Source organism: Rhinopithecus roxellana, chromosome 4 (assembly GCF_007565055.1).
Source record: "Rhinopithecus roxellana isolate Shanxi Qingling chromosome 4, ASM756505v1, whole genome shotgun sequence".
NCBI classification, from domain to species: Eukaryota; Metazoa; Chordata; class Mammalia; order Primates; family Cercopithecidae; genus Rhinopithecus; species Rhinopithecus roxellana.
In genome coordinates this window covers 146053584-146071365 of record NC_044552.1, presented here as the reverse complement: position 1 = coordinate 146071365, position 17782 = coordinate 146053584, and the positions used below count along the sequence as shown (strand labels likewise).

Sequence of the window (17782 nt, the reverse complement as noted above, 5' to 3'; positions counted from 1 at the left end):
CCTGCCTTTTAGAATTGTTATTAGTGTTAAATAATATAGTACAGGTAAAGCAAGTAGATCAATGTCTGGACATAGAAAGCATTCAGTAACTGTTAGTAGTAGTGCTATTGTTATGATGATGATGATGATGATGGTAGGTAAAATTGTCCTAGACTACATATGCCTTTATTAGGTACTGATATCTCTAATGTACTTTAAAGGAAGTTTTTATTCCAATCCAGATCATAGATTTACTTTGATATTTATTGTAAACTTTTGTTAGTGATAAAAAATTGAAACAAAAAGCTAAACCAGGGCCCATATATCTGCTTGTCTTAGAACTGTTATTCCTGTTTTTCCTTCCATTCAGCTAATCCTTGTCAACAGAATGATGCTTAAGCCTTGCCTATTTGAAAACAAATTAAACCTCTCTAGTTCCCTATATTTCCTTTCAACCTTTATACTTTCTTTTTTTTTTTTTTTTTTTTTTTTTTTTTTTGAGACGGAGTCTTGCTCTATAGCCAGACTGAAGTGCAGTGGTACAATCTTGGCTCATTGCAACCTCTGCCTCCCAAGTTCAGGCAATTCTCCTGCCTCAGCCCCCTGAGTAGCTGGGACTACAGGTGTGCGCCACCATGCCCCGCTAATTTTTGCATTTTTAGTAGAGACGGGGTTTTACCGTGTTGGCCAGGATGGTCTCGATCTCTTGACCTGTGATCCACCTGCCTCAGCCTCCCAAAGTGCTGGGATTACAGGCATGAGCCACTGTTCCCGGCCTATTCTTTCTTACAATCCTTATGACCAAGATTTCTACATTCCCTTTCTTCTCTTCTTCACTCCCACTCATGCTTTGATGTACTACAGCCTGGCTTCCACAACCTGTGTCTCCACCCAAGCAGGTCTCTCAAGCGTCAGTAACAACTTCTGTGTTGCCAAATCTACTGGATATTTTCCTCCTGCTAGGACTCTCGGCAGCAGTCAACACCTTCACTCTCTCCTCTTTTTTGAACACCTTGTCCTAGGCTACTGGGAAGCCTGTCTTACCAAGATTCCCCAGCCTTTCTGTACCTTCCTGTAGTCCTTAAACCCTTAAACAGGCTCATCCTCCTCAAGCTGCCATTGAAGGCTAGAGTTCTTCCACACTCAGCCCTCTTCTGTTACTTGAAAATAGCTCCACTGACAACTAAGAGTTCTGAAGCTGCAATTCTTTGTGCTTCCCAGACTTTTCCTTGTTTTCCTTTCTAAGCTAATAATATATACCTCTTTCACCTAATATATTTTATTGGTCATTAAGAGATCATACCTAATTTTTATTAAACAACTTGTAAGGAGAGACTGAAATATTTTGAATTGATATATTTTTATACTAGAAACAACTGTAAATATATTTTTAAAAGTCATCTTATGAAAAAATAACCATAGGGATGGTTCATGATTTTACACATTTGTATTAATCACAGTACCAAATGGTTTTCTTTTCTCTATGAAGGTTTCACAAGAAGTATCGTGGCTGTATACAGTACTTGTATGCTGGTTGTTCTTTTGCGGGTCCAGTTAAACATAATTGGTGGATATATTTACCTGGATAATGCAGCAGTTGGCAAAAATGGCACCGTAAGTTTAATAGACTTAAACAGACATTGTCCTTTCCCTCAAGCGGTTCAAAGTTTAGCTTATTTATCCTGATAACAATTTCTGTGAAATAAATATTTTTATATTTCATGTGATTATGAACTGTTAATATTATGAATAATTTTTATACTTTGAAACTAGAATTTTTGGTATGTTAAAAAATGTTATTTTTTCTATCACTTCAGATCTTGAAAAATCTCACCTAAAGTTATATTGAAAACATTACTTACATTACTTACCAGTTTAAAACTTGGATAATTTAACTGTATTTTTGTTTTATACAGGCAATTCTTGCTCCCCCAGATGTCCAACAGCAATATTTATCAAGTATTCAACACCTTCTTGGAGATGGTAAGATTCTTATTTGTGACTTTTATACTAATTTTAATTCATTTATTTGTATTATTGAGGAATTTTTAAACTAAGCAAGGCTTTTAGGTTTGTTTTTTCTTTAATAGGCCTGACAGAATTGATCACTGTCATTAAACAAGCTGTGCAGAAGATTTTAGGAAGGTAAGGCATTTTTCTTTGACTTTTCTGACTTCCTGATTCTGATGAATGAAAGAAAATTAGAATTGTTCTAGTGAAGCCAGTGACTTGACAAATGATAATTTGTGAAACTCTTTGTAATCTAATCAGATACCATCCTGGGATATTGCATTATGGGATCCATTTTCTTTGTCAGAATCAACCTTTTTATACATAGGGGAAAGTTTTAATATTTCATTGTTAATTGACTGATTTCATACAAATCAGAAATATCTGGGTCATGAGATAAAAGACCTACTTTAAAATCTGCCTCTGAGGCTTTTTCCTCCCACTTAAACTAGTAATATCTATAATTACAGTAGGAATTCTCTTATGAAATCCAGAGAAATACTTTTCTTGGCTCTGTAGTAATGGCCCTTAACTGGTGGCTGATTTCTTAATCCATTCTATTCCAGTCAGCAGGTACAGATGTGAGCAGAAGAAACAAGATTTTAGATAGTAGCCTGTTAAGAAAAGAGTGTATGTAGGATGTGTTGTATAGTTTCGATTTATCCCAATTCCCTTTTCTCTGTTTCTAGTGTTTCTCTTAAACATTCTTTGTCCCTTTTGGACTTGGAGCAAAAACTGAAAGAAATCAGAAATCTCGTTGAGCAGCATAAGTCTTCTTCTTGGATTAATAAAGATGGATCCAAATCTTTATTATGCCATTATATGATGCCAGATGAAGAAACTCCATTAGCAGTGCAGGTGCTTAAGTCATAACCATTTAACCAAACCAGTTACTCTATACTTCTAAAATTTTACTCTCTCTTGAAATTTTGATTTCTGAGTCTCTTGAAAGGTAAGTGATTGAAAGGTGTATATTTCAATAACTGAAGTAAAACCCCGTAGAAAACAAATAGCCATTATGAGTGATTTCTAGTTAGAAGCACTTAACAATTTTAGCTATTCAGTACATTTTTATTATCAGGTATGTGACAGTACATACTGTGATGTATGCTGGGGATGTAAAATGAGTAAGGCATGTTTATTACACTTGGGGAACTGAAGATACAAATTCAATTAGTGGGCTACAGCGTGTTTTTGTATCAGATCAACTAGCAGAACATAGAGCTGAAGGTCAGGGCAAGATTATAAAGAGCTTTGTATGCCAAGATAAGGAGTCTGAACTCCAATTTATAGACAAAGAAAGGTAGATTTTAACCAGTCCAGTAACACAATCACCTTTGCTTTTTAAAAAAGTTAATGATGAAAGTACAAAAATGGACTGAGGAGGTTATAGTCATCCACTTGAGAAACAACAAGGTCTAATCCAAAAATTATGAACCATAGTGTTGCTAAACACTGGTGTGTCCTGGATAGTTGTTATATAAGTTATTCATTGATTAAGAATACTAAAAATGCCAGATTGCAGGTTATATGGCTCATTTCCTAAATTAGTAGTTTTTCATTTGTCTACTGGTTTGCACCCATTCTTTCTAATTGGGAGAACAGCTCTTACTTGACAACTGGAAAAGCCTTAGAACAGAGAGGCCCCCATGCCATACCTCAGCGTAGAGGACCTGTTAGAACAGAATGCCTTGTTTACATTGCCTGCAGGATTTCCCATTGCCTGCAGGATTTCCCATTCCCAGAGACCCCAAAGATGAACCTGTTTAGGTGCTGAGAGATCCTATATTCATGAGTAGGCCAAAAAAAAAAATGTTGCATCCCATTTAAGGAAACCCTGTAACTTGAAAGATAGAGACTAAACTGATCAAACAGAACAGATGGAACAGAATTAATGAAACAAGAGACAGCTTACAAAATAGAATCTCAAGGAGATGCAATAAGAGTATTAAAACATCTTTTTAGGACTCTAAAGTAATTTACAGTTTTCAAAATTCAAAACAAGACCAAAAAGAAAACAATTCAAAAGAACAGATGAAGAGAGAAATGATGGACCAGATCTTACTGAACTGAATTAAAACCTGAAATTTAAGATTGAAAGGACACATAGAGTCTCAGACTAGATTGATGTAAAAAGACACACACACATATCCTGATAAAATCTCTTACTGATGAAAGAAAAAAACATAGGAGGTTGATGGGGAGGATCACTTGAGTCCAGGAGTTCAGGACCAGCCCGGGCAACACTGTGAGATCCTGTCTCTAAAAATTAAAAATTTAAAAATCAGCCAGATGGGCATAGTGGTGCACAGCTATAGTCCCAGCTACTCAGGAGGCTGAGGAGGGAGGAATTTCTAAGCTCAGGAGTTCGAGTCTGTGGTGTGCTTTGGTTGCACCATTGTACTCCAGACTGGGCAACACCAGTCTGTCTCTTAAAAAAAAAGAAGAAAATGCTTTGGGAGGCCAAGGAAAGAGGATGGGCTTGAGGCCAGGAGTTCGAGACCAGCCTGGGAAACATAACAAGACCCTACCGCTACAAAAAATAAATGAAAAATTAGCATGGTGGCCCGTGCCTGTAGCCTGACTGCTACTTAGGAAGCTGAGGCAGGAGGATCACTGGAGCCCAGGAGTTCAAGGTTACCTAAGCTATGATCATGCTACTGGACTCCAACCTGGATGACAGTGAGACCCTGTCTCAAAAAAATAATAATAATGAAATTCAATATTAAAAAGAACAAACCCAGACCTCTACAAACTCAAAACCTATTTCTTCTTTGTCTAACTATACTAGAAATCTATCCAAGAAGGGCCAGATAAACAAAGATCTTACTAAGTGTAATTTTACTTTTACTCATGTCTTAAATTCTACTTATTTGCGCACATGAACCATTACAGGTTTTTTTCGGGGGGAAGGGAGATCTAACTTTTTTTATTGTTGATAGAACATAGACTTTTAGATTTCCTGAACTCTTTATTTTATAAATGTGCTTAGTTTCATCATAACCCCATGCTAATGTTTGAAAACCTAAAGTGTGACATTTTAATTCTATAGGCCTGTGGACTTTCTCCTCGAGACATTACCACTATTAAACTTCTCAATGAAACTAGAGACATGTTGGAAAGGTATGTATACTTCATGTAACAGGAAAAATATGCGTGTAAGTTGAATGTACTTGAGACCATTTTTTAGTTTTTCTTGAACAATATAGTCAGTATAATATGATATTAAAATTAAATTTTTGACTCTGTTCCCCAGCCTTTAGATAGGATTTCCTACTCAAACTGGAGGGAAGCAGGGATTTCTTAGGGTAACTCAGCTACTAACTCTACTATCTGAATTTATCGAGTTCCAGTCTTTTGTTTTTCTACAATGGGAATGTCTACTTTTTTCTTATTCAGATTTCCACCACATCATTTCATGAAGCTCTGGAGAAGGTCATCGGTGATCTTTTGCCATATCATTGTATAAATGAATGAATTACAATGCATCTGTAATGTTCATCTTACTTGACCTTTCTCTGATACTTGACACTGCCTTTCTTGAAATTCTTTGCTCACATGACTTTCATGACAGTATAATCTGTATTTTTCTCCTACGTCTCAGATCATTTCTTAGATTTTTCTATCTCTGTCTTTCCTTTAAATATCAGTGTTTCCAACCTGGTGCAGTGACTCATGCCTGTAATCCCAGCACTTTGGGTGGCCAAGGTGGGTAGATTGCTTGGGCCTGGGAGTTCAAGACCAGCCTGGGTAAGATGGCAGAAACCCCATCGTAGATCAAAGAAAAAAAATTAGCCAGGCATGGTGGTGCACACCTGTGGTCCCAGTTAACTCGGGAGGCTGAGGTAGAAGGATCACCTGAGCTCTGGCAGGTTGAGGCTATGGTGAGCCATGATTGTGCCAGAGAGTTCCAAGCCTGGGCAACAGAGTAAGATCCTGTCTCAAACAAAACAAAAAAAGCCATCAGTGTTTCCCAGGTATTTGTTCTTACTTCATTGGCAACTGCCTCCCAGGCAATGATTTATACTCCCATTACCTAACTATGCTAGCAGTTAAAGGCAAATGTATTGCCCTAGTCCTCCACCCTCAGGAGCTTGTTTGGATTGAAATTTCTACATTTCATAGATACAAATAATTTGTTCATTCAGGTAATTCATTTATTTCATTGAATTATTCATTAACTATGTATTGGCTGTCTGTGGTATATTAGGTACTATTCTAAATGCTAGGTCTTCATCCCTATTGGAATTTGTATGTTAGTGGGAGAGAAAAATAATAAACTAATAAATTTGATATAATGTCAAGTATGTATAACTTTGTTGCTGAAACACAAAGCAGGTTAAGGGGTTAGAGAGTGACCAGGGATGCTGTTTGTATTAGGTTTGTCAGAAAAGGCCTCTTTGAGGAGATGCCATTTGAGCAGAGACCTGAATATACTGTGGAAGTTAACCTTATAACCCAGAAGAATACAGTTCAAGGCAGAAGAACAGTTGCAGTGATCCTAATGCTTGGCATGTTCAAGGAATAGCAAGGAGGCCATTGTTGGCTGGAGCACAGTGAATGAGAAAAGCAATAGGGAAGTGAGATTGGAGACATAGATGGAAACTCCAGAGTATGTTGAACCTTGTAATCCATGATAAGAAATTTGTTTTTTGTTCTTAATGTATGGGAAGCCATTGGAGAATTTTAAGCAGCGCAATGACATCATCTGTGTTTACAAAAGACCTCATTTCTCTATGGTAAGTTGACTACAAAGAGATAAGAATAGAAGGAGGGAACAAGTTTCAAGAGTTGAAGGATTCTAATCAAGAAACTGTTGTAGTTTGGACTGGATGGTAGCAGTGGTGGCAATAACAAGAGGCTAAATAATAGATTTATTTTTAAGATTGAACCACTAGTACTTGTGGAATTATTTGGTGTGGGTTATGAAAGAGGAGGCAAGGATGACTCCTAGGTGTTGGGGCTGAGCATTTGAGGAAATAGGAGTTGCCATTTACATTTTGGCAGTGTTAACCATATCCAAGTGGTTATATGCCTGTTGGCAATTGAATATGCAAGTCTGGAATTCAAGAGATAGTTTACAAATACAACATTGGGAGTTGCTGAGACCAGCTTGGTCGGGGAGACCCTAACCCAGTGGCGCTAGAGGAATTAAAGACACACACACAGAAATATAGAGGTGCCTGAAGTGGGAAATCAGGGATCTCACAGCCTTCAGAGCTGAGAGCCCTGAACAGAGATTTACCCACATATTTATTAAGAGCAAACCAGTCATTAGCATTGTTTCTATGGATATTAAATTAACTAAAAGTATCCCTTATGGGAAATGAAGGGATCAGCCAAATTAAAGGAATAGGTTGGGCTAGTTAACTGCAGCAGGAACACGCCCTTAAGGCATAGATCGGTCATGCTGTTGTTTTGTGGCTTAAGAATGCCTTTAAGCGGTTTTCCGCCCGGGGCGTGCCAGGTGTTCCTTGCCGTCATTCCCATAAACCCACAACCTTCCAGCGCAGGTGTTAGGGCCGTTATGAACATGTTACAGTGCTGCAGAGATTTTGTTTGTGGCCAGTCTTGGGGCCAGTTTATGGCCAGATTTCGGGGGGAGGGCTTGCTCCCAGCAGGGAGTAATCACTTTGCATATGGTATTTAAAGTAATGGGGCTAGGAACAGATAGAGACTAGAAGACAACTGAGTCATAGAGCACTCCAACATTTAGAGTTTGGGATGGGGGAAGAGCCAGCAAAGGAGACTGAGCAGGAGCTGCCAGCGAAAGAAAAGAAACACCAAAATAATGAGGTATTTTGGAAGACAATTGAAGAAATGTTTCAAGGAGACTGTGATTAATTGGGTCTAATGCTCCTGAAAGGCGAAAGGAGATAAAGACAGAGAAATAACATTAGATGGAGTTGTTGAGTGATCTTGTTGAGAAGTTTCAGAGGAGCAGTGGTGGAGATAAGCTAATTCAAAAGAATTAGAGTTTAGCAGAGACCAAGCACAGACAACTGTTTCAACATTTTACTTTGAGAGATTCCGAGAAATAAGACAGCATTTAAGGGGAATATGGGAGCCAGGAGATTTTGACTTTAACATTTTTTTATATACACCTTTCTACTAAGCTCCATGAGATGACTAATTTTTGTCTGTTTAGTTCACCAATGTATGTTCAGCTCTTAGAACAGTGCCTTGCATGTAGTAGATGCTCAATAAGTATTTACTGAATTGATAGGAGAGGGAGAAATTGATGTAGGAAAGCAGGATAATTTTAAGAACAAAGAACTTCGAATAGGAGAAAGGAATGAGATTCAATACACAGTAAAATAGTTTAGGAGTCAGGTAGGGATGGCTGAGGATAGGTCAGATGCATGTAAGTGGGTAGATAGGTGGGACAAGTGTGTAGAAGTTCTCTTTACTTCTATTTTTATGTGTGTGAAATGGGAAGCAAGCTTACCTATTTCTCATTTCTTTCATTGGCCTAAATGAATTCAATTCAATAAGAAGAATAAAAATTAACATTTTTGAGTGCTTATGCAGTGCAATGCCCAGACCCGCGATGACCCAAAAGCAGCCACCAGAGTCCAAGGACAAAGCCAAGCGGCAGGGATCGCTTTATTTCGAGTTCGAACTCGGATCTCTCCGGCCAGGCGTCAGATCCTAGGGAGAGACCCTGAGCTCAGTGCTCAGCCGTCTTTTATAGTCAGACACAAACAAGTTACCGCAAGTTACAGAGTCACTGGGATTTTTACAGTTGTAGGTTTACAATTGGCTGACATTTAAAGTTAAACATTAGTCCGTTGTTCATTGGTTCCCGCCCTTTGACCAAACTACAAACGGCCGTTTGCCCTGCTAGGGACTTTCCAGATAACCTTGTTGTTCTAGCATTAAAGGGAGTTTCCTGACTTTTCTGACCTCTGATATTCAGTATTTTTCTACTCCTCATTTCCCCCTCTCTCTAGTACATTGAGAGCCAATCTTGGGTCTTATATGTCTGACTCGGAAGTCTCGGTGAGTATAGGTTGGTACTGTGCTCTCAGGACCATAAGCTGGACAGTGTTGAGTCCTTCTTTTACAAAGTTTGTTAATCTGTTTATTATACATGGTCCTATAGTGAGTAAGAGAAGTATACTTATGAATGGTCCTATGAGGGGCACTAGAAGGGAGTACATGGAGGAATTCCACCAGCTGTTGGCAGCAGAGGTGAATTGTTGTTTCTGCAATTCTAGGCTGAGTTTATGTAGCTGTTGAACTCGCGTTTCTACGAGTCCAGATTCATTTATGTAGAAACAACAATCTTCTCTGAGGAAGAGACAGGTCCCTCCTTTTTTGGCCGTTAACAGGTCTAGTGCACGGCGGTTTTGTAAAGTAACTTGGGCAAGGGAGGTCAATTGTCTCTGTAATGAGGCAAGGGATTCGGTGGAAGCTTCCATAGCTATGGAGAATTGATGAGAGAGTTTTGCAGTGCTGATAAGGGAGTGGCCTAAAGCTCCCCCGGCTAGTCCTGCAGCAACTAAGGACGTGGTGAGTGAGACTCCGGCTACTAGGGGGAGGAATATAGCTTGTTTTGGTCTAGGGAAAGGGGCGGAGTCCCACCTGGAAAATTCTGCCGGGGTGCGCAAGGTTAGTTGGGGGACTAGCGTGACAGGGAGACACAGTAGGGTTATCGTGGCCTGAGTGGAAAGGTTCTTATATAGGGTCCCATTGCACCAGAAGAAAGAACCGGGAGGGGCAAAGAGGGTTGAGTTGGGAGTGGAAGTTGTATTACATAGGGTAGTGCCGGCATTTGAATAACAAAAGGAAACTTGTGTCTGTCCAGGGTTTAAGAACAAGGGGACGTCAGGGATCGGGGGTGGTATGTGGCTATTGTTAGGGTTTAGACTGAGAGAAGCGTTAGACGGGCCTGGAAGTGGAACTGCGGTTAACGGCGGTCGCCCTATAGCCGCGCAGAAGAAGCATGCAGAGAGATTGCCTAGGCCAGTGGCGTTTGCGATTTCTAACCCTTCTCTTAATAGGGATAACCAGGAAAAGGGGCGGATAGGAGTTAAAGTTGAAAGCTGGACATTTAATTCCCTTTCCTGGTTCTGTATAGCCGCGTGTAGGGTGGTCTGGATCTGAACAAGGGAACGCCAGAGAAAGAGATGGCTACTAGGCCAGGTAGTTCCTGAAGTCAAGTACATAGCCCCTTTTGTTCTGTCTGAGCATAATTGGTCCAGTTCTCAGTCAGGAAGAAACGACAAGCGAAAGGGGATGTTGCCGGGTTTGCCTGGGTCTCCCCACAGGGGATCCATAAGAGTAGAAGAGTTATAAAGGAGGTAGGTGTCATAGTTACAGTTTAGGTTGCTGACGGCGTAGAACAAGTTTTAGAGGGTTTTCTTTGGTCCGGTCAACTGTCCAGGTTGCTGCCTCTCCCGTCGAGGATGTAACAAGGTCCGAGAGCGGGTCTATAGGCTTGACGTGGGTGTGATGAGTCCAGGCGGCGATGCCTTCCATTTTGAGGGCCATAGGCGTAGTCAGGATCACCTGGAATGGTCCTTTCCACTGGGGTTCTAGGGTTTCTTGTCGGTGGCGCTTGACGAGGACCCAGTCTCCCAGTTTGTATTGATGTGGAATGGGTGGAGGCCCAGCTTCATATAGTTTTTTTAGCTTGGGCCAGACTTCTTCATGAACTTTCTGTAGGGCTTGTAAGGAAAACAAAAGTTCAAGACCATTATCTGTGTCAGCTTTGAGGAGATTGTCTTTAAGGTTAGGGAGGATGGGGGTGGTTTGCCATACATTATTTCATAAGGGGTAAGTCCTAGTTTATAAGGAGAGTTACGTGCCCGGAACAGAGTGTAGGGGAGGAGGACTACCCAGTTAGCGCCAGTCTCCATGGTCAATTTAGTTAGGGTCTCTTTTAATGTTCTATTCATTCCTTCTACCTGACCTGAGCTTTGGGGTCGATAAGCACAATGTAGTTTCCAATTAGCCCCAAGGATGGAAGACAGTCCCTGACTTACCTTTGCGGTGAAGGCCGGCCCATTATCCGACCCTATCATGACTGGAAAGCCGTACCTGGGCAGGATTTCTTCTAGGATCTTTTTGGCCACAATCTGTGCAGTTTCTTTCTTTGTCGGAAAAGCTTCTGCCCATCCTGAGAATGTATCTATAAAAACTAGTAAATATTTCTATCCATATTTTCCTGGCTTTATTTCAGTAAAGTCAATTTCCCAATATATACCAGGTCTATCTCCCCTGTGTCTTTTTCCCGTGGTCTGGGTCCCGTGACTGGCGTTATTGAGTTGACATACTACACAGTTTTTAACCGTGGCGTCTACTTTTTCAGGGGCGTTTTTAATTTTTAGTCCAGCATGTTGAATCAAATCTAACATCCGCCGCGGGCCCAGATGAGTGATTCGGTGGATTTGTGCTATTACTCGCTGCCCCAACCTGTCCAGGAGAATGGTATTGTTGTTAGAATCTTTCCACCACTGATTACTGACCTGTGCTCCAGGGAGTTTACTTATCCACTGGAGGTCTTCTTCTGAGTATTCTGGGTGAAAGGGCAATTCTCTGGGCCCGGGATCAGGCAGCTGGAGGGTCAGCAGCTGAGGAGTGGTTTTAGCCACGTCTTTTGCAGTCTGATCAGCCAGGTTGTTTCCTCGAGTGACTGGGTTAGTGGCCTTTTGATGTTCTGGACAGTGGACGATAGCCAGCTTTCTGGGTTCCCAAAGGGCAGCCAGAAGATTTAAGATTTCTTCTTTATTTTTAATGTCTTTTCCTTCAGCTGTGAGAAGCCCCCTCTCTTTGTATATAGCCCCATGTATGTGGGCAGTGGCAAATGCATACCGGCTATCAGTATATACTGTCAGTTTACGGTCTTTGCCTAGTTTCAGGGCTTGTGCCAAGGCTATTAACTCAGCTTTTTGAGCCTATGTTCCTGGAGGTAAAGGCTCAGCCCAAACTATCTCAGTCTCTGAGGTTACCGCTGCCCCTGCATACCTCTGTCCTTGGTGAACAAAGCTGCTTCCGTTGGTGAACCAGGTGAGGTCTGCATCTGGTAGCGGTCGGTCCTGGAGGTCTTCTCTGACTCCATGTACCTGGGCTAGTATTTCAGCACAGTTGTGGAGCGGCTTACTTAAGTCTGGGTCTGGCAGCAATGATGCTGGGTTTAGGGTTGTCGGGGGCTTAAATGTTATTCTGAGGGGGTTTAGCAACAGCCCTTGATAATGGGTAAGCCGAGCATTGCTGAGCCATCGGTCAGGGGGTTGTCGGAGGATGCCTTCGACAGCATGAGGGGTGGTGACTTGTAATTCTTGGCCCATGGCCAGTTTGTTAGCGTCTTTGACCATCAGGGCCGTTGCAGCAATCATCCGGAGGCAAGGAGGCCATCCTGCAGCTACCGAGTCCAGTCTCTTTGAGAGGTATGCAACCGGTCTGTGCCAGGGACCTAAATTTTGAGTTAATACTGCTTTTGCTATGCCCCGGCTTTCGTCCACGTATAAGTGGAAAGGCTTAGAGACATCCGGGAGACCCAGCGCGGGGGCCGAGAGCAGAGCAGTTTTGATTTGCTGGAAAGCTTGCTCAGCCTGTTCAGTCCAATTGAAGGGCTGCTGCTCTTTGGTAGCCTGATAGAGGGGTTTTGCCAGTTCAGGGAAGCCAGGTATCCAGAGTCTGCAGAACCCTGCAGATCCAAGGAACTCTCTTACCTGTCATGTTGACTGCGGTCTGGGGATCTGTAGGACAGTTTATTTTCGAGCATTTGTTAGCCAGTGCTGTCCCCCTCTAAGTAGATACCCCAAGTAGGTTACCTCTGGCCTGCACATCTGGGCCTTTTTAGCTGAGGCTCGATAACCCAGGTTTCCCAAGGTTTTCAGGAGGTCTTTGGTTCCTTGGATGCAGGCCTCTGGGGACGTTGCCGCTATTAAGAGATCATCAGCATACTGCAAGAGAGTTACACTGGGGTGTTGGCGTCGGTACTCACCCAAGTCTTCGTGGAGGGCTTCATCAAACAGAGTTGGGGAGTTTTTGAATCCTTGTGGCAGTCTGGTCCACGTCAGTTGGCCACTTATGCCTCTCTCAGAGTTTGTCCACTCAAAGGCAAAAATTTCCTGGCTTTTAGGGGCTAAAGGCAGGCTAAAAAAAAGCATCTTTTAGGTCTAGAACAGTATATCATTGATTTTCAGGACTCAAGGTACTCAGGAGGGTGTATGGATTTGGCACCATCGGGTGTATGTCCATTACCCTTTTATTGGCTTTTCTTAAGTCTTGTACCGGCCTATATTCTTTACTGTTGAGTTTTTGTATTGGTAGCAGCGGAGTGTTCCATGGTGAGTGGCAGGGGCGTAGGACTCCATGATCTAGGAGTCGGCGGATGTGTGGTATAATTCCCTCTTTGGCTTCCAGGGCCATTGGGTATTGGCGCACGCGAACAGGGTCCATCCCGGGCTTAAGCTCAACAAAAATGGCGGGACGGTGCTTTGCTAGCCCTAGCCCTCCTGTTTCTGCTCAAGCCTCCGGGAAGTTCTGGAGCCAGGAGTCTATATTTTGGTTAGGAGGCTTTAACTCCTGGTGAAGCCGGTACTCATCCTCTAGAGTTACAGTAAGAACAGATAGTGGCCTGTTTTGGGAGTCAGTCACTTTGGGCCCTTCTGGTTGAAAATGGATTTGTGCCCCCATTTTTGTCAACAGATCTCTCCCCAACAGGGGACAAGGGCTGTCAGGGATGACCAGGAAGCTATGGGACACTTTCCCAGTTCCCAAGTTTACTGCTCTCTGGGTTGTCCATGGATATTTCTTGGTTCCTGTGGCCCCTTGAACCCAGGAGGAGTTGGAAGATAACTTTCCATAGGGCTTGACTAAGACCAAATGTTGTGCCCCAGTATCGACCAGGAACTGGACCGGGGACCCCTCCACTTGTAAAGTTACGCTAGGTTCGGGGAGGGGATCCAAACCCCGTCTCCCCTAGTCTGTATCTTGGGTAACTAGTATTGGCATAGATTTGGGCTGCCATTGTCCTTGGCCTGGCTGGCGCTGTTTCTTTTTGGGGCAGTCTTTTATCCAGTGACCAATTTCTTTACAGTATGCACGTTGGTCTTTACTCAGATTGCGCCTAGGGGCACGCGTGGATTGGGTGCTTCCTGGCGGTGGTTGTTCTTTTTGGACGACCGCCGCCAGGACTTTGGTCATTTTCGCAGTGGCCCTAATTTGTCTTTCCTCTGGAGCATCTCTGTTGTTGTAAACTCTCTGTGCTATGCAAAGGAGGTAGTGGACCTGTTTTCCCTCCAAATCTTCTAATTTTTTTTTTTTTTTTTTGAGATGGAGTCTCGCTCTGTCACCCAAGCTGGAGTGCACTGGCCAGATCTCAGCTCACTGCAAGCTCCGCCTCCCTGGTTCACGCCATTCTCCTGCCTCAGCCTCCCGAGTAGCTGGGACTACAGGCGCCCGCCACCTCGCCCGGCTAGTTTTTTGTATTTTTTAGTAGAGACGGGGTTTCACCGTGTTAGCCAGGATGGTCTCGATCTCCTGACCTTGTGATCCGCCCGCCTCGGCCTCCCAAAGTGCTGGGATTACAGGCTTGAGCCACCACGCCCGGCCCAAATCTTCTAATTTTTGTAGCTTTTTTTTAATATCTGGGGCCGCCTGGTTGACAAAGGACATAACGACTGCTGCCTGATTTTCAGGTGCCTCTGGATCTATAGGTGTATACTGTCTAAAGGCTTCCATTAGTCTTTCTAGATAAACAGTGGGGCTTTCTGTCTTTCCCTGTAAAACAGAATATACCTTAGCCAAATTAGTGGGCTTGCGAGCTGCAGCCCGGAGACCCGCCATTAGAGTCTGGCGATAAACGAGTAGCTTTCCCCTACCTTCTGCTGTATTGTAGTCCCACGTTGGCCTGGTCAAGGGAAATGCTGCATTAATGAGGTCGGGGTTTGCAGTCGGTTGACCGTCATCTCCAGGAACCAACTTTCTAGCCTCTACCTGGATTCTCTCCCGTTCCTCTGTTGTGAACAGAATGCGGAGGAGCTGTTGGCAGTCATCCCAGGTGGGCTGATGAGTGAACATGACACTGTCTAGAAGGGCTGTTAAATCCTTGGGGTTATCAGAGAACCGGGCATTCTGAGTTTTCCAGTTGTACAGGTCACTGGTAGGGAATGGCCAATACTGGAGTCTAGGGTTGCCTGTGTCATCGGGGGGTCCTATTTCCCTTAAGGGGAGCGCTACAGTGGAATTGGGAAGTCGCGGAGTTGCCTCACGCTGGACACACCCGCGCATTCGTCCCGCCGGCCCTCCCGAGCCATGTTCACTTTCAGTTTCCCCTGGCGCCGCTGCCGCTTCTCGGCCCTCATGGCTTCCTGGGAGTGCGGCTGGTTGGGCTTGGGCCTGGGGTCCAGGAGGGGGATGATAAGGCGGGGGTTCCAAGGATACGGGGTCCTGGCTGTCAGGCAATACAGGGGGCAAGGAGGCAGTTGGAGTTTTTGGTCTTTTGGTGGTCCCAGTTGGTTGCGCGACTAGGGTTTTACAGGGTTCAGAAGTCAGCAGAAAGGGAGCTAGCCAGGGGGGCGGATTTTCCACCAGATCTTGCCAGACCAAAATGTAGGGGATCTGATCTGGGTGTCCCGACCGACCTGGCAGGAAAACCCTTGATTTTACCTGGAGAATAATGGGGAGGCAAAAAGTTCCCTTGGCTGGCCAGCCTACGCCAAAGGTGGGCCACTCAGAGCGGCAGAGGGTTATTGATTTTCCCTTTTTAAGTTCTATACTGAGATCATGTCCCCTTGCTCTCACATCTTTAAAATTATTGACAAGGAGAGAGAGTGGTGTGGTCTGGGAGTTGCCCATTCCGAGGAAGTCCTGTTGATAGACGATGGGTGGTAAGGGATATTAGTGCTTGGTACAGGACTGGCTCCGAAGCTCCTGTAAATCAAGGTAAATTAGTAAGGGGCATGCAACAGATAACTTCCAACAACCAAGATATATTGATCGCTAGCACGTCTCGGGGTTAGGACCCGACCAGAAGCAGATGGGCCACAGAATACAGAGCCCCAGATGAGTACCGGAGGATGTCTCCCACCGGCCTCCACTGACTGTCCTATAGCGCGTCCGCCAGGACTAGATCAGTCTCATATACAGACCCCGCTGGATTATTCAGAGGCAGACAGACAACATATAAACAGAGCTGGCTTACTCACTTTTGCGATGACCCATTGGGCTGGGGTCTGGTGGGCTTAGGGGCAATCCCGGACGAGCCCCCAAGATGTAATGCCCAGACCCGCGATGACCCAAAAGCAACCACCAGAGTCCAGGGACAAAGCCAAGCGGCAGGGATCGCTTTATTTCGGGTTTGAACTTGGATCTCTCCGGCCAGGCGTCAGATCCTAGGGAGAGACCCTGAGCTTAGTGCTCAGCCGTCTTTTATAGTCAGACACAAACAAGTTACAGCAAGTTACAGAGTCACTGGGGATTTTTACAGTTGTAGGTTTACAATTGGCTGACATTTAAAGTTAAACATTAGTCCGTTGTTCATTGGTTCCCGCCCTTTGACCAAACCACAAACAGGCCGTTTGCCCTGCTAGGGACTTTCCAGATAACCTTGTTGTTCTAGCATTAAGGGGAGTTTCCTGACTTTTCTGACCTCTGATATTCAGTATTTTTCTACTCCTCAGCAGCAAGCTCTGTTCTATACTGCTTTACCTATCTTAACTCACTTAAACCTTACACTAACCCTAGGAGGTAGGTACTATGATGATCTTTTCTTCAGTTTCCATTTCTTCAGCTTCCATCCCCTTAATCATTTTTCTTCTTGGAACCTTACCATATTACCTTTAAAAGAACAAAGTTCAGCCCAAATTACCATGCAACCCAGCAATTCCACTCCTAGGTATCCACCCAAAAGAATGAAAACATCTCTAGACAAAAACGTGTTAAGAAATTTCATAACACCATTACTCACAATAGCCAAAAAGTAGATACAATCCGTATTTCTATTAACTAATGAAAGTATAAAATGTGATGTATTCATACAGTGGAACCCTGTGTAGCAAAAAGGGGAACAAGCCATTGATACATGCTACAGTATAGAAGAACCTTCAAAACATTATGCTAAGTGAAAGAAGCCAGGCGCGAAAGACCACATGTGTATGACTGTTTCTATGAAATGTCCAGAAAACTGTATAGACCAAAAGTAGATTAATGGTTACCTGGAGTTAAGAGTGAGATGAGGATTGGCTGGAAATGGTCCTAATGGGTGACAAAAATGTTCGAAAATTGAATTGTAACGATAGTTGCACAATTATGCAAATTTACTAAAAATCATTGACTTGTGCATTTAAAATGGGTAAATTTTATGCCCTATAAGTCCTACTTCAATAAAGCTGTTAAAATGCTTTTAAAAAGAGAGATGACTAAGGAAAAAAGAAAGATACACACATACACATGCACACTCTAGTCAAGAAACTTGAACGTAACTAGGTATTTTCTAGCTTTCATAGCATCTTTATATATATTATATATATTTATATATTATTCTTTATATTAAAAAGTTTTATGAGGAACTAAGAGCATATAATTAAAATCAAAAAGCCCTGGTCTCATATTCAAGCTCCCCAATTTACTTATCACCTTTAGTCAAGTTTCATCTTCCCTCAAGTATCAGTTCCTCATCTGTACATGATAATAATATTTTCTGTCTCACTGAAATATCATGCTAGAGGATGTGAAGCCAACCAATCTATGACTATAAGGAAATTTAAGAGTTTCCTCAAAATTAGTAGTACTAGTATTGATATTTTTTAAAAAATTCATTGTACAAAGTGCTGACTAG

At 42.9% G+C, this 17782-nt stretch overlaps 1 protein-coding gene across 2 annotated transcripts in view; it reads left to right on the top strand.

The window, feature by feature from the left end:
* The window catches only part of PEX3 (peroxisomal biogenesis factor 3), a 46777-nt gene that overhangs the window by 17266 nt on the left and 11729 nt on the right, over nt 1-17782 (top strand). The window contains exons 5-10 of one of the 2 annotated variants that reach the window (XM_030928917.1): nt 1469-1593; nt 1896-1962; nt 2070-2124; nt 2679-2847; nt 5042-5112; nt 5389-5424. In XM_030928917.1, the coding sequence (XP_030784777.1) occupies nt 1469-1593; nt 1896-1962; nt 2070-2124; nt 2679-2847; nt 5042-5112; nt 5389-5424 (523 nt within the window). The remainder of the gene's footprint in view (nt 1-1468; nt 1594-1895; nt 1963-2069; nt 2125-2678; nt 2848-5041; nt 5113-5388; nt 5425-17782) is intronic. The other variant, XM_010362687.2, reaches the window with a different exon arrangement.